The sequence below is a fragment of the Sminthopsis crassicaudata genome, chromosome 2 (assembly GCF_048593235.1).
Source record: "Sminthopsis crassicaudata isolate SCR6 chromosome 2, ASM4859323v1, whole genome shotgun sequence".
Lineage (NCBI taxonomy): Eukaryota > Metazoa > Chordata > Mammalia > Dasyuromorphia > Dasyuridae > Sminthopsis > Sminthopsis crassicaudata.
In genome coordinates this window covers 340014071-340036995 of record NC_133618.1, presented here as the reverse complement: position 1 = coordinate 340036995, position 22925 = coordinate 340014071, and the positions used below count along the sequence as shown (strand labels likewise).

At 33.8% G+C, this 22925-nt stretch overlaps 1 protein-coding gene across 7 annotated transcripts in view; it reads left to right on the top strand.

Moving 5' to 3' along the window:
* BAZ1A (bromodomain adjacent to zinc finger domain 1A) overlaps nt 1–22925 on the top strand; it is a 207151-nt gene that overhangs the window by 118391 nt on the left and 65835 nt on the right. For 6 of the 7 annotated variants that reach the window (XM_074290578.1, XM_074290574.1, XM_074290579.1 and 3 more), the window contains 2 exons: nt 8251–8394; nt 19269–19370. In XM_074290578.1, coding sequence (XP_074146679.1) covers nt 8251–8394; nt 19269–19370 — 246 coding nt within the window. The remainder of the gene's footprint in view (nt 1–8250; nt 8395–19268; nt 19371–22925) is intronic. The other variant, XM_074290576.1, reaches the window with a different exon arrangement.

Here is a 22925-nt window from a genome sequence, read left to right as displayed (position 1 = left end):
CCGTGATCATTTTATTTTTTTTTCCTTTCCTCTTTCCTACACACCCCACTCACTAGAGAGAAAGGAAAGAAAGAATCCTTATTTTATAAGCATAATTGAGCAAAGCAAACTTGTACACTGACCATATCATAAGTATTTCTTCTGAATATTATACTGTCATCTTTCTGCCATGAGGTAGGAAACATTCATTATGATGAATCATGGTTGTAATTCTTATATATATCTTGATAGGTTAAACTCCTTTGTATTTTATCCATTTATAGTTATTTCCTGCTGCTCTGCCATCTCGGAGGCTTTACTTATAGATGTTTTGGAGTCTTTTTTTTTTCCATAACTTTTTAAAAAAATGAATCATAACTTTTTCCCCTAGCATTTTTGCCTTGATTATCCCTGTCACCATACAAACTTAATTAATTTTTCATTTGTCAATTCTTCATTTGTTTTCATCCTGACTTTGAACTTGATGGGCTGGGCTTTGCTGCCATACTTTTTTCCGTACTTTTAGAGGGAAAGTCTGGGCTGTCCTATTGCTGCTTTCTTGGTATATTGAATGTTATATTATTTTCCAGGATCTCAGGGATGGGCTGTGGACCTAAGCTTTTAGCATTTCCAAAGGGAAAAATCTGATTCCCACTATTTCCCACCATTCCCACTCTCATCACCATTCCTCAGTCCAATCCTGACCTGGGTTTGGATTTGAGTAATAATAGTTATACTGCTGGGAAAGTTGGTTCAAAGTTGACAGAACTACACATTCCCTTTTGGTCTGGTAGTCCTGTCTTTATTATTCCTCTGCTGTAGCCTGGGCTAACTGCTGAAAGTGAGACCTGTCTTGAGTGTGAAGGCTGAGATCTGCCATCACCATTGATGTTACTGCTACTTCTGAACTTGCTGTTTCCTTATTTCATTCTCCCTACTCGGAAATATACTAAAAGACAAAACTGCAAGCTTTTTCCTATTACATCTGGGTCTAATTGACTACTAGTATGGTTCTGAGATCTCTTGCTCTAGTAGGAGCAGTCCTGTTTTCCAGTGTCCCTCCTACAGAACGGAACAAGGTCCAGGAGGTTGCCATGGGCACATAAGGATGTGAGGACAGACTCAAGACCAATTTCATCCTTCTTACATTTAAAGCAATAGTCAGTGAGATGGTAGTAGCCAAAAATCTGAGCTTTTTGTCTAATCCTCTGATGCTTCTTTTCTGCTTGTGTCTTGTCTCTGTTATTACTGATCTTAAAGTGGCCACATCAAACAATTCCCAAAGAGGGATTTGGGACCCTTTACAAGTTTTTGGAACTGAATGTTTGAAGCTGAATTTGAGATAAGTTGCCTGGTCAGGACTGTGGTCCTTGCCTGGAATTCAGGATCAGAGTTGGTGAGTTTGACCATGGTGTCTCTAATAGTGACAAGAGTTTCTCCTGAGTCTTGCAAGATGCTAATTAATTAGTCTTAAGATTTACTAGTTAACAAATTCCTTGATCCATCTATTTTCCAATTTGTATACATTTCCATGTTATAAGATTTACTATTTCCAGCCAGTCTATTATCAAGGATTTTAAAAGTGGCAGTAATCTATCTCAAATATCACACTTAAGAATATATTATAATTTAGTTCAAATATGGGTTTGTAATCTCAGAAAATCTCCATGATTATTAGTTTTCTTCTTGCTTTCTGTAACTGCTTAAACCTTCTTTTCATGTTTTTGGGTTTTCAAACCCAAACTTATTACCTTCCATATTCTTTCCTCATTCCTTTCATATTTTCCTTTTATAATCTCCAAAACCTTTATTCAAACTAGACAACTTTCCTTGGCTTTCTACTTAAATTCATTCTGCTAAATATTTAATGTTGGTACACCATTGGTCTCTCTCCTTCTCTGGGGATCTTTTGTCTTGCCTCTTCACTGCCTATCCTTTCCTTGGGGGAAGTGCTGTTTCAGATTTCCTCCCTCAGCAGGAACTTTTCTATCTGCAGGAAGCCCACAAATTTAGGTCACTGTCTGGAGGGGTCATGGTGGAGAGCATTTCTCACTGCAGGTGCAAGGTTATTCAAGAGCCTCACACTTACAGGATGTACTGGGCTCTGTCTGGGGCTCTCTCCAGTCCCACAGTGAGACTGTGGAAGGTGAAGCCTGACATCCCAACAGATGAGTAGTACTGAGCCAAAGTAGGGATGCAGGAGCCATTGCTCCATGGGACAAGGGGGCTAGGTATGTGTGTGTGGTGGGCAGGGCTTGCGTGTGCCTGACTCCCTGGAAATGAGGATGTTCTTGGTTTGGGGCTGGCAGGGCCAAAGATGGGCTAGTGAGTTAGGGGTTTGAAAAGAATGGAAGGAAGGGGGAAGCCTGTGAGAGAGAAGTAGGAAGGAAAAGGAGTACAAGCTTCTTGAGCTTATCATGGGACCTTGGAACAGAAAGAGGGAAGAAATAGGAGGAGAAGGCAAGAGTCATGAGCCTGCTGGTATAGGACCCTGAAGTAGGAGGGAGGGAAAAGAGGTTATATCTTATGGTAGTTAAGAGCATTAGACATACGTTCAATCTACTGTTTCTGGTTTTCTAAATTGTATTGAGGCCAGGTGATAATACAAAAGAAACCCATACTCTTCTTCTTCAGATCCTGTCTTAAAAATTTATTGCATAGGGTACATGGCAAGTAGTTCAAGTCTTCAACCAGTTTTGCCCAGATGTTCCTAGGGCAGGAAGACCTAAAAATCAGAGAGATCCCAGTGGGGAGTCTGAGGGATGGTGGTTCCTTGTCCTCCTATCTCTGATTTCAGTAGTAAAGGCTTTGGGATCCCAAAAATTGAGTGCAAAAAAGAAAAAAGGATGTGCTCTGACTGAGGTATCCCTTAGTATATGGGAAAGTAGACTGCATGTAGATGATTCAAGTCTCTCAACCATGCTGCCCAGTCTCTCCTGAGGCAGAAGCTCCTACAGGAGGACTTAAGGGAAAAGGAAGGACATGAATAAGGAGGAAGAATAAGGACTTAATATCCTGGTGAGAAACTGAATTTAGAACAATTTCTAGAGAAAGCAGTCTGGGGGAAGGGGAAAGGAGCTCAAAGCACTTGTCCTTATCCTCTGGCCCTTCTCTGGCTTTGACACCAAAGAAATGCAGGGGGAGAGAAGGTTCAATAGGTAGGAATTACTTGAACATCAGACTGGTTTCTTAAAGGCAAAGGCTTTATTGTTACATAAATCAGGACAGGACCAATAGCATCAGGAGACTGGTGATCTAAGGTGGGGGGGGGGGATAATACTCCAAGATGGGTATTTTATAGGAAAAGATAGAGGTGAAGGGGATAACTCTTTGATCATTGGTTAGACTCTCTTAAGGGAGATGTTTACTTCTTAACTATTGGCCAAATTTAGAGAAAAACAACGAATAGAAACATATATAGCAGGACCCAAGCTTCCTGACATCTTATACCTATATACACATGACTTGCTTGAAGCCGTTCCATAGACAATTGATTGAGTTACTTTTTCTTGTGTAACTTCTAAATATCCAAGGTGGCCAAATCATTTTACAATTTCTCTGTAAAACTGATTATTTAAATTTGTAAAGGTAATTCAGAATAAAAAGATAATTTAAAAAATGAAATCTTAGGCTTTAATCCTAATTAAGGCAGAGCCATAGTAATTAAGAAATAGTAAAGAGTATAGATTCTGTTCTGGGAACCTTTCCAGTGCTTCCCTCTTTGGGCTCTAAAACAGATTATGAATTTGTATATACTTAGAAAGAAAGGGAAGAGCTAAGACCATGTATTGTTAATTAGGGAGTTGTGCTTAAGAGTTAGGAGAGATCTTGGTTTGAGTTACATTGCTTTATTAGAGCTATTTATTAGTTTCTTAGAGCTTCATTTGCCTCATCTATAGATCTGTGGTTTCTTTAGTATAGAAATTTTTCCCAGATGAAAGAAACTCCTTTTACCAATGTGAGTTGGTGTTGTCTTGGCAATTTAGAGAGTTATCTGTATCACTTAGAGGTTACATGACTTGCCTAGAAATCATGTCTCCAACCACTATACTTTGCTGCCTCATTCCTAGAATATGGTTGATGATTATTTATTTATCCTTGGTTTGTTGTGGGAATCAAATGAAATAATATATGAAAGATACTTTTCAAACCTTAGAGATATATGAATGTCATCTATTGTTATTCTCAAAACTGGTGAGAGCGTTTTTGTGTGTGTGTTCTTTAGGAAGTTATCTTCCATCTTCCTAAAGAATTTCTTTAGTCTTTTGATTTTGCTTTAATTTCTTGTTCCTGGAGTCAGAGTTCTAATTATTCCATTTTAATCTTCAGGAAAACCTGCCATTTGTATAAAGTTAATTATTATTCCATTTTTCCCTCCTCCAGAACTTTTCTTTTTTTCTTCTTTTTCTTCAGGTCTTTCGGTCTACGCCTGTTTGGTCTTAACCTAAATTTTCTGGGCTCCTGCCTTTGGCTTCTATTTCCTGGAATGTGTATATAAGAAAGTTGGCAGGCATTCTATTCTCTCTTGCAACTTTCCTTCCATCTTGTTTTTGCCCCCAATCATTCCCTCAGGAGGGTCTCCCTGAGACAATGCTGTTTACCATTAGGGCTGTCCTTATGCTGATTTTCTTTGTCCCTGTTGGAGAACTATCTTCCTATCTGTACCCATGTTGGTTGGAAATTTTTTCTCTTTAAGCTTTTTTTTTTTTTTTTTAAGTTTTTAATTTATCAGATATTTGTATGGGTAATTTTACAACATTGACAATTGCTAAGCCATTTGTTCCAATTTTTCCCCTCTTTCCCCCCCCACCATGGCAGGTCGACCAATACATGTTAAATATGTTAGAGTATAAATTAAATACAATATGTATATACATGATCAAACAGTTGTTTTGCTGAACAAAAAGAATTGGACTTTGAAATAGTGTACATTTAGCCTGTGAAGGAAATCCAAAATGCAGGTGGACAAAATTAGAGGGATTGGAAATTCTATGTAGTGGTTTATCGTCATCTCCCAGAGTTCTTTTACTGAGTGTAGCTCTTTCAGTTCATTACTGCTCTATTGGAACTGATTTGGTTCATCTCATTGTTGGAGAGGGCCACGTCCATCAGAATTGATCATCATACAGTATTGTTGTTGAAGTATATAATGATCTCCTGGTCCTGCTCATTTCACTCAGCATCAGTTCATGTAAGTCTCTCCTGGCCTTTCTGAAATCATCCTGTTGGCCATTTCTTACAGAACAACAATATTCCATAATATTCATATACCACAATTTATTCAGCCAATCTCCAATTGATGGGCATCCACGTAGTTTCCAGTTTCTGGCCACCACAAAGAGGGCTGCCACAAACATTCTTGCACATACAGGTGCCTTTCCCTTCTTTAAGGTCTCTTTGGGATACAAACCCAGTAGCAACGCTGCTGGATCAAGGTTTGATAAATTTTTGAGCATAGTTCCAAATTGCTCTCCAGAATGGCTGGATGTTTTAACAGTTCCACCACAATGTATCAGTGTCCCTGTTAATGCATCCCCATCCCCATCAGTCATTCTGCATTACCTTTCCCTGTCATTCTAGCCAATCTGATAGGTGTGTAGGTAACTCAGAGTTGTCTTAATTTGCATTTCTCTGATTATTAATGATTTGGAGCATCTTTTCATATGACTAGAAATAGTTTCAATTTCTTCATCTGAGAATTGTCTGTTCATACCCTTTGACCATTTATCAATTGGAGATTGGCTTGATTTCTTATATATTAAGAGTCAATTCTCTATATATTTTGGAAATGAGGCCTTTATCTGAACCTTTGACTGTAAAAATGTTTTCCCAGTTTATTGTGTCCCTTCTAATCTTACCTGCATTGATTTTGTTTGTACAAAAACTTTTCAATTTGATATAATCATAGCTTTCTATTTTGTGATCAATAATGATCTCTAGTTGTTCTTTGGTCATTAATTCATTCCTCTTCCACAGGTCTGAGAAGTAAACTATCCTATGTTCCTCTAACTTATTTATAATCTCATTCTTTATTCCTAGGTCATGAACCCATTTTGACCTGACCTTGGTGTACGGTATTAAGTGTGGATCAATGCCTAGTTTCTGCCATATTAATTTCCAATTTTCCCAGCAATTTTTGTCAAACATTGAGTTCTTATCCCAAAGGCTGGAGTCCTTGGGATTATCAAACACTAGGTTGTTAGAGTTATTAATTATTTTGTCCTTTGTACCTAACCTATTCCACTGATCAGCTAGTCTATTTCTTAGCCAATACCAAATGGTTTTGGTAACTGCTGCTTTATAATATAATTTTATATCTGGTACAGCTAGCCCACCTTCATTTGATTTTTTTTTCATTAATTCCCTTGAAATCTTGACCTTTTGTTTTTCCATATGAACTTTGTTGTTATTTTTTCTAGGTCATTAAAATAGTTTTTTGGGAGTCTGATTGGTATAGCGCTAAATAAATAGTTTAGGTAGTATTGTCATCTTTATTATATTTGCTGCCCTATCCATCTCTTTAAGCTTGTTCATCATCCTTTGTCCTTTTTGGATTTTGCATAAGTATATGTGAAAGAACTGAGCTCCTCTATTTGTTTTAAATGGAATTAGCAGATATTTGCATTTTTGAGGACAGGAACACTTAAAATTTTGTTTTTCCATTCATTAGTGCTCATAATACTGATTTTCAATAAATTATTAGGGCATTGGACAATGTTCATTTTATGTGTAAGTTTACTAGAAGAGAAATGTGGTTTAGATGATGAGTTAAATAGGTTGAAAATATGAAAATGTGCTATAGTAGGGGCTGGACTGAGAATTAGAATGATCTTACTTCAAATGCTATCTCAGACCTATGAGCCATGTCCTCCTCAATTCCCTTTTCAATTCATTTTTATGTGTTTTCTAGTTCTATTAGAATTTAAACTCCTCGAGGTTAGAGAATGCTTGTTGCTTGTGCACATATTCTCATACAACACAGTATCTTGCTTTGAGCTGGTCACCTAATTCTTAATCTCATATTCTTTATCTCTAAGGATTTTAATGACTGTAGCACTTCATAATATTATGAGAATAGAGAGAGAGAGAGAAAGAGAGAGAGAGAGAGAGAGAGAGAGAGAGAGAGAGAGAGAGAGAGAGAGAGAGAGAGAGAGAAAGTGTGTGTGTGTGGTGCCTTGTAAATCTTAAAGAGCTATGTAATTTTCAGTTATTGGTTGAATAATAGGATCTATTATTATGTGTTGTTATTATCCAAATTTCACATGCCTAAAAAAAAAAAAAACAACTAAATTTGGGGGGTAGTTAGGTGGTGCAGTGGATAGAGCACCTGCCCTGAATTCAGAAGGACCTGAGTTCAAATCTGATCTCAGACACTTAACATCTCCTAGCTGTGTGGCCTTGGGCAAGTCACTTAACCCCAATTGCCTCAGTAAAAAAAAACAAATTAAATTTGTTTGAAAGGGGTAAAAGACCTCCATTCAGTGTACAATTAAAAAAATGTTTTCTCAAAATACTGTGCATAAAAATGTTTTTCCTCTCATATTATTCCAAACTATTTTTATTAACGTCAGTGATCATTTTTTATTACTTTATATAAAAACATAATTGGAGACTAAAATATTTAATATGTATCTAATATAATTGAACTTGGCAGAAAAAGTCTTCTTCATTTTTATATCAACTATTAAAGGAATAGATTTTTTGTTGTTACTTTTTGCTTGTTATAGCGGAATGTTATAGTGGATGGAGATTTTTTTGGAGGGAAAGAGTAATGGTCTTTATTAATTTAAATTCTTATAAGGAAAAATCTTAATTTCTTCATAATTGACATACCTAAATTTCTAAATTTACTTTGGATAAGGTAGCAATAAGATCAGCTAGATTGCATCTTGAAAACATAAATGAAAAGAATTCTTAGTCTTACAAAGGATTTTAGTGGTTTTGTCTTTACAAAAAAAGTATATACTTTTGTGATCCTTTACTTGGGGCTTATTAAATTTAAAATACTTTATATCCAAGAAACTAGAAATTTAATACTTTTGTTTAGTTAAATGTTCTTCAGTGATAGAAAGATCTATGAAAATATGTCTAGAAATATGCAGATATTTCTCAGTTGTTTGCATTACCTAAATTATCAAGACATTTCTTCATTTGAATAAGTAGTGCTACATTCACACTTTGTTTTTATGCGACTCAATGTCCATAAAATGTTTCAACATAAACTAGTGTCAAATGAGTTTTTGTTTCAAAATATATATTGTTATATTTCAGATTACAGTGTAATGTATTGGAAGTTATCTCTCCGTCACATCTCAATGGCATTGCTAATGGACATATCAGCAGTACAGATGGAGAAACAATTGTCATCAGTGATAGTGACGAATCAGAAACACACATCAGTTCACCACATAATGGGTAAATTTAAATTTTAAAATTTATATAAAAAACTGACAAATGTTTTCATTGTATAAAATTGTTCTTTATTTTGGAGAAAAACTTAGTACTCCAACCAGTTAAACAAATATGTTCAATAGATTCATTGTTGTTTGAAATTTTAAACTATATCAAATTTTTTTAATGAAAAATCTTAAAAAATGTTTGTCAAATGGTTGGGAGAAAAATAATTATATTAGAAACTACTGCTGTATATTGGATTATTTTATCTGTTTGTCCTTAGAAATTAGTCATTATTGATAAGTAAGCTTATTTTCCTATAAGATATATCTGTATCTTATATCTCTTTAGAATACATAACATGCTTTTGTAAGATGGATCAGTATATGTCTTAATGAATGATCATCATGCTTCAGCAGTCCTTTACTATTTATTATTAGACTTGTAATAAGTATGGACCTTTCCTCAATAAAAGTGGTGGATGGGAAAGGAAGGAGGTAAGGAAGTAAACATTTATGAAGTGCCTAGTATGGACTAGGAACTATACTAAGAAAGTAGTTTACAAATAGTAAAGTTTGGAAGCTGAAGCAGGTAGAGATTAAGTAACTTGCATAGGGTCATACAACGAATAAATGTCTGGGGTTCTATAAACTGTCCACTGCATCATATGTGTATAGAAATATGGATTTCATATATACTTTACAACTGTTCATTTTTCATTGAAAATTCACCACTCTTTTTATCTGAAACTAGTAAAACTGATACTGACTCAGATGAATTTTAAGGGATTGTGAAAGGGATTAAACTATGATTTTTTTTGGTGACTATCATTACTAACTAATAGTAATTGTCACATAATAATAGTGATTGTTCAAGTGAATTACCTTTATTTTTAAAAAAAATCTTTTTTTATCACTTTTTAATGACTAAAATGCTAGAGGAAAATGCTGCCCCAAAAGTTATTGATAGCTTATTGGGGGGGTAGCTTTCTTTCTGTATCAGGGACAGTTTAGAAATAAGTAATGTCAGTAATGAGAATGTCAGTAAGAATGTCAGTAATGAGAAAATCATACAACTGATAGTCTTTAAATTATTACCATTCTATTACTTATCTACTGTCAACCAGGGCCAAACTAATATTTGCCAAGGATAGCACTTAAATTCTTTCAAAGCACAGTTCAAATTCTACTTTTATAATAAAGGCTTTCTTTATTTCCCCTAGTTCTTAACTGCTCTTTTTTACATGAAATTTCTTGTTGCAAATCATTTAATATTTCAAAATACTTACTTTGTACTTATTTATTTTTTGTATGTTGTATCCCTTTAGTAAATCATAAAATTTTTCAGTCTGTGTAGATCAGTATTTCTTAACATTTGTTGAAAATTTTAAATTATTGTATGTGTATATATGTGTGTGTATGTGTGCATATGTACATATGCACATATATATAAACACACACACACCCACATATATATATATATAATTTCCTTTGCAATTCCATGTTATTTTATCTTACTCATTTAAAAACTAATGTAAATCTCTGCTCTAGATTTTATCTTTGCATCCCCAAATGTCTGACTTGTAGTACATTGCTGAATTGATTTGGATGAATGTAGCCTTATGAATAGTATTATAGTAGTTTATATGTAGTTTGCCAATCCCCTTTATGAGTTTTTAAAATAAGAAAGTTAAGTAGGAATTGAAATTGTGAAAGGCTTTAAATGCCAAAGCAAGGAATTTGTTTTTTTATCCTAGAGGCAATATGGAGCCATTGAAAACCTTTGAAGGGAGACCAATCAGGAAGCTATTGCAGTAGTCCAGCTAAGAGGTGATGTGTGCCTAAAGTCAGGTAGAAGCTGTGACTAGTGGAAATAAGGAAGGGCATAAGAGATTTTATGGAAGTAGGATTGATAATAATTGTTACTGACTAGATAAGGCATAAAGGGAGAAGGACGACTCAAATATGATTCCCAGATAATAAACTTGTATCTTAGGAGAAAAGTTCAAGTTGCTTTAAGGAGTGAATATTAAGGTAATGTTGTATAGCAGGTAGTAGATTATATGGGAATAGGGTATAAGAGAAATATTGGGGCAAGAATTTCTAAGAGTCATTTGTATAGAAATGATTGAATTCATGGGAGCTGATGAAGAGGGAGGGAGAAAACAAAAGGATTTAAGTCAAGAAACATTTATTACGTGATGGGCACAGTGAGATATGTCATGGGAATGCAAATATTGGCAAAAAACAGTCTTATCTCAAGAAGTTCAAAATTTAATGAGGGAGGTAATATGAAAATAACTACATATAAACAAATATAGTCAGAATAAATTGACTATAATCTCAGAGGGTAATATGCTAGAATTAAGGAGCCCTGGTAAAGATTTCTTGCAAATCATGGCATTTAGCTAAGACTTGAAGGAAGACAGAGAAAGAAGGAAAAAGAGATGAGGAAAAAAAGTGTTCTTGATGTGGAAGACAGCTTGGAATATGCTCAGAGTCAGGACGTGACAGTGTCTTGTGGGAGGAGCAGGGAGGTCTGTTTTCCAGAAGACACAAAGGATGTGAAGAGTTTTAAAAGTGAAACAGGATTTTTTTTTTTTTTTTTTTTTTTTGATCCTGGATATAATAGGGTACTATATATAACTAGAGTGTATGACTTGGGCATACTTGTGATTCTCAGAAAATAATTTGACAGTTGAGTATAAAGAACAGAGGAGAGTTGGGAGAGAGAAATGAGACATAGAAAGTAACCAGGAGTAAGAATCCCCTCCTAAAGGGTAATTGATAGTTACTGCCAAAAAGTCCAGAACTGTAAGGACTAAGAAGAAAAAAAACAAAAACCTTAGAAGTACCAGTAACATTGGTTTCTTTAGAGTAGTTTTAAATTGTGGTGGATTTAGAAATCATATTATATGGGATTGATAAATTAGTGGGAGATGAGGAAATGGAGTAAAAACATGTAGGATAATTTATTTATTATAATTATTAAAAAAAAAACAACTACTGAGTAATCAAACAAGTTGTCAAACCAGTAGGCCAGACATTTGGAAAACTCTTAGTCATATAAGCCGAAAAATTTTTTTTTGTTCTGTGTTCTCTTCCCTGTTGGTCTGTTTTCAGACCTTTCACCCTTTTTTTTTTTTTTTTTTTTTTTCCTTTTTCTTTTCAAAATAGAATTTGTCAGTTTTTTTTTATAATCAGAGCATGCTAATTTCAACTATATCACTTCATTTATAGGTGTCTATCCTTATTTGAAGGCTTTAAATTTATATTTATGGCATAATCTGTCCTGCCATTTTACACCTCTAATATATATAGGTTGTGTACAATTTTTTGTATTAAAAATAAGAGCATTTGGGAACTTTTCTTTTGGAACTAGATCCATTTTTACCTTTTTATGATACCTTTAGATTAAAACTGGTGATGAAATTGTTTGATTATAAGACATGATTGTGTTTTGAGATTTATTGTATATGGGCATATTATTTGGTATAATTTAGTCTTTTTTTTTTTTTTTTGATCCCTAAGACACTGTAATAAAGATATTTCCCCATAGCTTCATCAGCATTAGAAATTTCAAATTTTGCCAGTCTAATGGGAATAAAGTGGTTCCCTTCAGTGGTATCCTTTTATTTCTTAGGACATTTGAGAATTTTTTCATGTATTTTTTTCCTTTAAAAATTGGTAATTCTTGTCTATAGGTCAGTACTTAACGGAGGAGAATGTAGCAATGCTCTCATTGACCTTTTTGTCTGATATATTTTGGGGGCAGAGACAGGGCTAGACTTGTCATTTCATTGGTGATGGGAAACTTCCTGTGAAGAAACTTCTATCATTGTAGACTCTCAACTGCTGGGTAATTCATAGTCTGAGAGAACTGCCTGATTCACTGAGTAATTGTTGAGTAAGTAGCTCATGGTTACTCAGATAGCTAGTATATTATGTGTCAGAGGCATATATCCTAAGACTTTCTATAGGAAAAGTATTTGCTATTGAATACATATTTCATATAATTTTACTGTCATTGTTTTTTTCCTATTTGATTAAAAATTTATTTCTGTTATGAATCAAGCAACATTTCTTTGATTTTTTTTTAATTCAGCAACTCAGTTTATTTCAATTTAAGCATGAATATATGAACTTTATACTAGTTATAAAAATACAAAAAAATGCAAAAAAGGAGACAATTTCTATTCTTAAGGAATTTAAATTCTCTAAAAGAGATAACATTTACATGAGTAAATATAGGATGTGTGCAAAATTAAAAGAAGGCTAATTTTTTTGGGTGGAGATGAATTTTTGGCAAATAACTTGTCCATTCCCCAGTCAGCTGTAGAAAAAGGCCTGAGTGTTTAGGAGATTGAACCTTTTGTATCTTTCTGTGGATGAAAAAGAGAAATATCTGCTAATTTGTGTTCCAAACTTCTTGAGGAGGAAATAATTCCCATAAAATTGTTTGGCCAGTCAGAGGAGAGGGATTATTGGTTAGCTTAATAATAATTGTTTCTCAGGAAATTATCAATTTATTTATATGGAGTTGTGACGAGACACCTTTAGACTATCTAAGATTTTTTAACTGGCTTGCGTCCAGTCCTGAATGATTAAGATATATAAAGTAATAATACTACCACTTTTCATTTTCATAGCACATTACTTTTCAAAAAGTATCTAATTAGGAGTCAAGGACTTACTCTTAAGTAAAATGGAGATAATATTAAAAAAAAAACCCAACTATAATTTTTTAACCTCTGTGTTATCTATTCAAATATGACCATATTATTCCAGTGGCTCTCCATTATCTATAGAAGCAAATAAAAATCCTCTTTGACTTTCAAAAATCTTACAAAACCTGGCCTTTCTCACCTTTATAGTCTTATACCTTATTTCTTCATGTATTTTATATTATTATTATAACTTTTTATTAATATTACATATTCATGGGTAATTTTTTATAACTCTTCATGTATTATTTAAACTGGTGACACTGGCCTTCTTGTTGATTTCAGTCCTTCATACCTGAAATGCTCTCCTTCCTCAGATATCTCCTCTTCTTTGATTCTCCTGTCTTTCAAGAATCAGTTAAAGTGATAACTTCTGCAAGAAGCCTTCTAAGTTTTTCTTAGATCCTTAATTCCTTCTCTCCAAGATTTTCTCCATTCTCTTCATTTTATTTGTTCTTGTTGTCTTCCCCTTGAGATTGAGTATCTTGAGATCAGGGAACTATTTTTTGCCTTTCAAGTTATCCTTAGTTTGTGTTTTCCTGTATGTATATAGTGCGAGGCACACAGTAGTAGTTATGTAAAAGCTTATTGGCCAGCTGAATCCCCACTATCCAGTTATCTTGTGCGTCTACTAAGTTTTGGATCAATCACTCATTAGCCCAGGTTTCACATTTTAAGAGGGATGGTAAACTAGAGTAGGATCCAACAATTTTAATAATGTTTGCTTGAAAATTTGAAAGCTAGCTGAATTTTTAGCTGCTTTTTTTTCTTTTTCTCTGAGGCAATTGGGTTTAAGTGACTTGCCCAAAGTCACACAGCTAGGAAGTATTAAGTGTCTGAGACCAAATTTGAACTCAGGTCCTCCTGACTTCAGGGCTGGTGCTCTATCTACTGTGCCATCTAGCTGCCCCTTTAGTTTTCTTTTAAGGAAACTCCTTTAAGGGAGTTTGGGAGGTAGCAGGAGAGAGAAGAAAGGACATTGCTATAGGGCACTGGTTTCCAGAGTGTCAGATCACTGGCCACATTAGTATTACAGAGGGCCTATGGAAAGTTGTCATACTCTGATGAAAAAGGCTCTTAAAAAAAAGAAATGGATCACATTTGAAAAGTGTACTTTTTGGTATAGACGTCTTGGTAGATAGCAACCTTTGCCCAACATCAAAACCTAAACTCACTCATCCCTTTTTAAGGACATAGGATAGAACCGAAGTTGCTGTTGAGGGGTAAGTGAGAGGAGACAGTTTTTTTTTTTGTTTTTTTTTTTTTTTCATTTGTCTTTGATTTCTTGATGATTTATACCTAGGGGTCATTGAAGATCATCTAGTCCAATTTTTGATTTATTGATCAAGAAACTTGGGCCAAGAGAGATTGGGAATTTTCCTGCTCATTAGAATGGTTTCTCTTTTGTGTCTTTAAAATTCATTCTTAAGTATTCATCACTCTTAAGATGACTACTTTTGTAGAGTTTAATATAAGGTGTTCTGTTTTCCCCTCTAAACTCTTTGAAATTTGCTTTCTAAAAATCTTCTGTTACTATACTCAGTTTAAAAAAAAAATTATTGGTACTCCTTGAATTTTTGTTTTGGCTTTGGTGACTTTTGGAAATGGGAAATCTGATCAGGAGGGAGAAAAGAGATCTAAAGAATGATCAGTTGCAGACTGTGCAATACATAATAAGCAGTTCCCTTTTATTTGATGAGTGTCTTCAGAATCCTTGTGTAGTCCTAGTATAATTCTTCTACAAACCTCATTACCATTTTCTTAAGCAAGCTGCCTTATCATAATGTCTGTTACTGCATTTTCACCAATAATTCATATGACAGCTGTCTGCAAACGTCCCACAAAATCAGCAAAAGGTTCATTTGCCCCTTGTGCTACCTTTGTGAAGGCTTCACCCTTGTCATGTTTACTGGGGAGAAAACCCCATGTTTTGATAGCAGCAGCAATTTACTCACATGCTGCTATAGGGTGATCTGTACTGAAATGTCTGCATAAGAACCTACACCTGTTAGTTGGTCTTAGGTAATTGGAGTATTAACTCCATTTTGACTATTTTGTTGGACTACAGAGCTCACTATATTCAGAAAGCCACAATAAGTTTTGTCCAGGTTCTAAGCGTGTCCTTGCTATAGATTTCCGTCCGTAGGGGTTAAGACTTCATAAACCAAATTTTGTAATAACCCATCTTAACATAAGATGATATAGCCCCATAAAAAGTGCAAGCCTTTTTCAGGTCTTTGAGGATTTCTAGATTAAAAGGAGTATATTTTCTACTTTCTTGATTTGAAGAGTTAAACTGTTGAATCACAGGATACATTTTTATTTTCAAATCAGCTATATCCTGCCCTTATTCTGTGTCCTTTTGTAATCAAGTCATAGGAGGGGATGATTGCTGGGGGGAGGGGGAGGAGGAAGAGGTGCTGGTGGTATCACTGCCCTTCTTACTACTAGTCCTCCCTCCATCCTGGAAGGTGTAATTGATGGAGTGGGTCAAGAATCTGCTCTGATTTAGGAGGGGTTGAAGCTGCCTTGTGAGAGTGAGAATCAACATGCCCTTCAGCATCCTCATGCCTTCTGGTGATATTGCCATTAATCTGTCCTTTGTCTTCCTCTTTTTCCTCAAACTTCCTCATCTGGCTGTTCTTAAAACTTTTCTTTCTTTTCTTTCTTTTTTCTTTTCTTTCTTTTTTTTTTTTTTTAAATAACTTGCAGGAATCTTTAAGGCCAGTTGTATTATCTTGTATATATAGAATGTTTCCTTGGAAATTGAATCAGGACCTTTATCATTGTAGTATTTACATAGTTGATCCACTAGTTTCTAATTATGTGTCCCTATATCTTTTTCCTTGAAGAACCAAGGAGATGTGTGTTCTAATGTACCTAAGAGTCTAGTGATCTGCTCCCAAGTTACATGTAAGCCTTGTCCCTTGATCAACTTGAGAATGCTTTCTATAGTACCCCCCTCAGGGAAGGGGTGGGGATGAAGTTGGGGATGGGGGAGAATCTTTTCTGCCCCATTTCAGCTAGAAAAGGTTATTAGTTTAGCCCTTAACAGAATAAGTTCCTTGTTTGTCTATTAAAGTACTCACCCTATTTCCTGGTCACCAGGGACTTCTTCAGTGAAATTAGGGTCCTTGGTTCACATGTTGAGCACCAAATGTAAAGTCTGAGTTAGTTCCTTGTTGACCTCAGGATCAACAAAAGTCCTTGGTCTTTAGGGGGAGAAGTAAAGGAGATGGACAAAAACTCTTAAGAGCTCTCCACAACCTCCTCTCTCCTCCTTGTCCACATCTTACTCCACCCCCTAATCCCTCCTACAATTATCTGTATACACTAAAAGATGGAGCCAGCACAGAATAGTGAGGACCATTTTCCAAGCATATGCTAATAGAGTATTGTCCAATCGGTAAGTGCTCATTTATCTGATTCCGGTGCACCAACTCAGAGTTTCAGCCTGTTATACTCATAGAACAATAATATTCCATTATCTTCATATACCACAACTTATTCAGCCATTCCCCAATTGATATCTAATACAATGACCTTTTATACAATACCTGACCTTTTTATTCATTCCTTCCTTCTCCCACAGTAGTATGTTGTTGTTTTCTTCTCTTTCTCTTTCTCTTTTTGTTTTTTGCTGAGGCAGTTGGGGTTAAGCGGTTGTGACTTGCCCAGGATCACACAGTTAGGAAGTATTAAGTGTCTGAGACTTATTTGAACTTGGGCCCTCCTGACTTCAGGGTTGGTGCTTTATCTACTGTGCCACCTAGTTGCCCCTTCTGTTGCCATTTCTAAGATGATTTAGACATTACAGAACTGCTCCTAGACTTGGTCTTAATTGAACTCCCTCTGATGCTGATAGGAAGCAAAGGGGACAACATGTATCATCTTCCCATATTTGAACATAAGCATTTTATCTTTAATAATTCTTTGTCATTAAATTCGTGCTTGCCTTTTTATATTTCTCTTTATTCTTGTACTATATACAACTCTGTTCTTTTCATTGGGAATGCTTGGAAGTCCTTTATTTCATTTAAGATCCATTCTGTACTTCTTATTTCCTCCTTCCCATCTCATCTTCAGATTATACTCAGTTTTTGTTTTTTTTTTAAGTAAGTAACAACTTCTGAAATATGGTGTAATAAGATTACTACTCCTTTATGGTAATGGTTGCTAAATTATGTGGAATCCTTACTAGGGCTCCTTAATACTTGAATTTTGTTTTTTGCTCTCATATATGTGTGTGTGTGTGTGTGTGTGTGTTTTTAACTTGGAAGCTCTTAAATTTTAACTATAATATTCCTGTGAGTTTTGATACTGGATCTCCTTGAACAAGTAAGTGACAGGTTCTTTCAGTTTCTACTTTGCCTTCTGATTTTAAGAGCTCTGAGTAGTTTTCCTTTAAGATGTAATGTCTATATTCTTTTTTTTTTTCTTGTCAGATAAACCAGATAATGCAGTATTTCTTAAATGTGCTTTCCTTTATCTTTTTTCCAGTTGGTATTTTATGAGATAACCTTACATTTCTTGTATTTTTCAGCCTTTTGACTTTGTTGTAATATTTTATGAAGTAGTTGTTTAATGAGATAACCTTACATTTCTTCTAAGTTTTTTTTTTTTTTTTTTTTTTTTTTTTTTTTTTAGCTTTTGGATTTTCAATATTTCTTGAAGCTTCATGAGGTTTTGGGTTTCTATTTGATCCATCTAATTTCCAGGAGTTTATTGCTTGGGCAGTGTGTTCTATATTTTGTACCAATTTGTTAATCCCTTTTCTAATACTTTCTTCCATAACTTTTCGGGTTTTTTCCTAAAGCTTTCTCCCTCATTTCATGTACAAAATATTTAAATTATTTCTGTTGAGATAAAAATGAAACAAAATCTTCCTTTATCTCTTCCAAGAATTCTAGTCAAGTTTGTGTTTAAGCTTTGATTTTTCTCTGAAGCTTTGCTTGTATTTATTTTGAAATCATTCTCTGATGTGTTTTCATTCTTTAGCATCCCTGCCACTATATAATGAGACTTATTTATTTTTTTACTTTGGTTTATCTGTTCTTCCATCTTCCTTTCTAACTTTGGACTTTATATGTCTATGTTGATCTCTGTAACCCTGCTTTAGGGAAAGTGTGGGCCAATTCCATTTTTTGGTTAATTGAGTATTGTGTTATTCCAGGAGCTCAGGGACAGGCTGGGGACCTGAAAACTTTCAGTATTCCAAAAGTGGAAAGTTTGATTGCTCTTTCTTTCTCTCTTCAACTCTACCTTCCAGCTGAGCTCTGCAAATTCCTTATCTGGATTATAGGACTCTTTTCTTTGGAACTAATAATGTATTAAATACATAAAATAAAATACGTAGAATTGTAAAAGCAGCCAATTAAATAGAAAGAGTAAAACATTGGGGGGAGGAACCCTAACAAACCAAGGTTTTGTTAAGAAACTGGATTAAGAAATTGACCAATTACTATTGTAATTAAGTAGTAATTATGGTATTTGGTAATTAAGGTAAATTAAGTAAAAACTTAAGACTTCAAAGACGCTTCATAATTAAAGTCCTAAAATACCTTTCTAAGGCTATGCCTTAACATTTCAATACATGAGCCTGTCCTCAAATCAAATCAGCCTAAATACTATTTCCTGAATATAGTTGTATTTTTAGTTATTTGGTACTTGTGATCATGTTACATGTGCTATATATTTCTTACTTTGTGAAAATTCCCAACATGAAAACCTGTAATATCCTTGCAATTTTTTGCATATTCAAATCCTACATAATTTTTAAATTGCAGTCAAAATCCAATCTCCTTTATGTTTTCCTGTTCATAGTAGTTGAAAATAGTATTTCCCTTTAGGATCCTTAGCACTTAATAGTAAAAAAAAATCCACTTTACATATATATTTTCATTCAAACAAAATAATAAAATTCCTAAGATTAAGGATTGCATTTTTTCTTTCTATGTTTCTTAATAATCAGCACAATCTCTTGCAGGATTTATTGTTTTTCTGATAATTAGTGGTCACCAAAGCAATTCTAAGGACTTTGGCTTTAATAAAAATGTTTTTGAAATGAAGTGGATAAGCTTTTTGAGGTATCTAGTTGTAAACTTTCAAACAAATGTATTTTGAATATACTATTGATTGATGATTGTCATGGATTTTTTTTTTCCTTTTTTAGGAAGAAAAAATCCACAATTGATCCCTCATTGTTCAAGTACAAGGTGCAGCCCATTAAAAAGGAATTATATGAATCTGTTGTGGTTAAAGCATCTCAAATAAGGTAAAACTCGGTATATGAAGTATAATAAAGCTAGAATAGTGAAATGAGATAAATGTGTGTGTGTGTGTGTATAAAATATACACACAAGTCTTAGGTGATCTATGATGTAGAACAGGATTTTTTTTTTAAAGTTTATTTTTGATACATATTGCTTTATGAATCATGTTGGAAGATAAAAATCGGAGCAAAAGGGAAAAACCATGGGGGAGATTTAAAAAAAAAAAAAGAAAGAAAAAAAAGAAAAGAAGTGAACATAGCATGTATTGATTTACATTCAATCTCCTTAGTTCTTTTTCTGGATGCAAAAGGCATTTTCTGATCAAAGTCTATTGGGATTGCTTTAGATCACTGAACTACTGAAAAGAACCAAGCCTTTCATAGTTGATCATTGCACATTCTTGCTGTTATTGTGTACAATGTATTCCTGGTTCTGCTTGTTTCACTTAACATCAGTTCATATAAATCTTTGCAGACCTTTCTATAATCAGCTTGTTCAAAATTTTTTATAGAACATTAATATTCCATTACCTTCATATACCACAATTTATTCAGCCATTCCCCAATTGGTAGGCATCCACTCCTTTTTCAATTCTTTGCTACCACAAAAAGAGCTGCTGCAAACATTTTTGCATATATGGGTTCCTTTCCCTCTTTTATGATTTCCTTGGGTTACAGACCCAGTAATTGCACCAGCTGGTCAAAGGGTATGCACAATGTTATAGCCCTTTTGATATAGTAGAACAGGATTTCTTAAACTTTTTCTACTTGGGACTCCTTGTCTTAAGAAATTTTTACATGCTCCCAGGGATATAGATATAGAAATCAAAAATTTGCTGATAATCATAATTTCAAGATCCCTTCATTTAGTTATAAAGCCCCACATGAAGTCACAAACCAAGTAAGAAGTTTTGATTTGAAACCCATATATTTGAAACACTATAAAGTGTTAGTTTCTTTAGATAGTAGAACGATTATTGCTATTATTAAAGAAAAGTCCAAATGAATTCTATGCCCCTTTGACTTGGATCAGCAAATGCCCCAAATCAAGAAATAAGAATAAAGTTGCTGTGTCATACATAACTCCTTACTTCCATGAAATATAATAAAAGTGTTCAGTGAATAGCTACTAAAAATGCAGTGGTATCCATGAATATTTCACTTGTTTTTTGAAAGATGTTGACAGTGGAAATAATTTAGTGGCAATTGAAAATACAACCTTGAAATCTTATCAGAATGTGTCAGGAGTGTATCTCTGTCATAGGCAAGTTTGGTACCCTCTCTTCAATAATTGTTAGAATGGTAAATTGTCAGAATACAAAGTTAAAGGGTACATTTTAACAGTATGCATATTAATTTTTCAGAAAGGAAAGTACTTATTTTCCTATTAATGAATCCAGTACATAGTAAATATAAGTAAACTGCTTTATATTTGATTGTAATATAGACCATTTAAAATTACTTGGTTTATTTTAATAAAATGATCAATTATTTCTGGACACTTAGGTGAATTTTTTTTTTAAAGTTGTAACTTATTCTTAGTAATTTAAGAACTGGATTGTTTGATAAATATTTCAAATTGAATGACAGAATATTCAGAAATAGTTATGGTCAGAGGATTCTTGGAAGATGGCTTAGTGTAGGTCAAAAAATTCCAAGCTTTTCAGATTTCCCCCATAAAAGAGACAAAATTGTCTTTAAGGTGAATGTAAAGCAATTAAAAACAAATAAGAATTGGGGCAGAATTGCGGTCCTTCTGGGATAATCACATGATCAGAAGTAAGATGTCAGCATGGAAGTTTGGTCCATGTGAAGTGCAATAACAACTTGAAGAAATAAAAAGAATCAGTTATGCTATCAAAACTGAGAAGTATACAAAAGAAATAGAAAAATACTTCTGAAAATAAGAAATATCAAATGCAAATCTTAATCAAATATCAGAAAAGAAAATGGATGAGATAAAAGAAATCATGGGTAAAGGAACTATTAACATAAAGCTAAAAGTGAAGAAATAGGTTGCAAAAATGAACAAAATATAAAAAAGTTAGTATGATCATAAAAGTTAATATGATGGTGGGAAAGACCAAGACATAAATTCAGAAGACACCCAACTACGTCAGAACAACTAAAAGATGAAAAAGAGGAAAGAGAATACTCAACCCAATTTTAGAAAAAGAAACAAAGTATAAATCAGCTTCCTAAGAAAAAGTACTCAGGACCTTACAGATTTACAAGTGAATTTTACTAAATATTTAAAAAACAATGAATTCTATTATACAAATTATTTGGAAAAATAGGCAGAGGAGTCCTATCAAATTCCTTTTATGAGAGAAACATGGTTTTGTTTACCTAACCCAGGAAGAGCAAAAATTGAAAATTCTAGATCAATTTCTCTAATGATTATTGATCTAAAATTTTTTAATAAAATACTAGTTAAGTTATATAATTATAATATAATTCCAGGGACATATATTATGACCGGCTGGCATTTATAAGAGGAATGCAGGACTCGGATTGGTATTAGGAAAATTATCAGGGTAATTGACCAAAAAAAAAAAAAAAAAAGAAAGAAAGAAAAAAAAAGATGTGATAATATCAGATGATGCAGGGTCTTTGACAACACACAATATTCATTCCTACTAAAAATACTAGAAATCAGGAATAAATGGAGACTTAAAACAAATAGTATCTACCTAAAATCACAAGAAAATTTTATCTGTAATGGATTTAAGTGAGAAGGCTGAGAAGGCTTGCTAGTGAAATCAGAGATAAGTCAAATTTGCCCAGTATCACCACTTTTATTCAGTATTGGACTAATAATGCTATCTAGAGAAATAAGAGAAGAAAAATAAATTGGATTAGAAATAGTCAATGATGAAGTAAAATTGTTATTCTTTGCAGATGATACCATGATATACTTGGAGAGTCAACTAAAAAAGCTAGTTGAAACAGTTAACAACTTTAGTAAAGTTTTAGGATATAAAATAATCCACATAATCATTACCAGGCCTATATATTACTAATAGAGTTCAGCAGGAAGACAGAGAAAGTCCATTTAAAATAAGTATAGACAATATACTTGAAATTGAAAGTGAAGGAATGTCCATTAATTGTGGAATGACTGAACTAGTTGTGTATATAATTGTGAATGCAGTATTATTATGCTATAACAAATCACTTGGAGAATGTTTTCAAAAAACCTGGGAAGACTTAGTTGAACCAAGGCAAAGAGAAGTGAGCAGAACCAGAACACTATATGCACTGACAACAATTTTGTAAAATGATCCAGTTGTAAATGACTTAGCATTATATTGATCCGGGATAATCTATAAGACTTAATGATGGAAATTATTATCTGTTTCCCTAGAAAGAACTGATGGAGTTGAACTGTATAGATTGAAGCATAATTTTTTCACTTGATTTTTCTTGCCTTTTTTTTTGGGCAACATGGCTAATATACAAATGTTTTGCATGATTTCACATATGTAATTGATATTACATTTCTTATTTTCTGAATAGGTAAATGGGGAGTGTGTGAGGGACACAGAGAAATCAGAA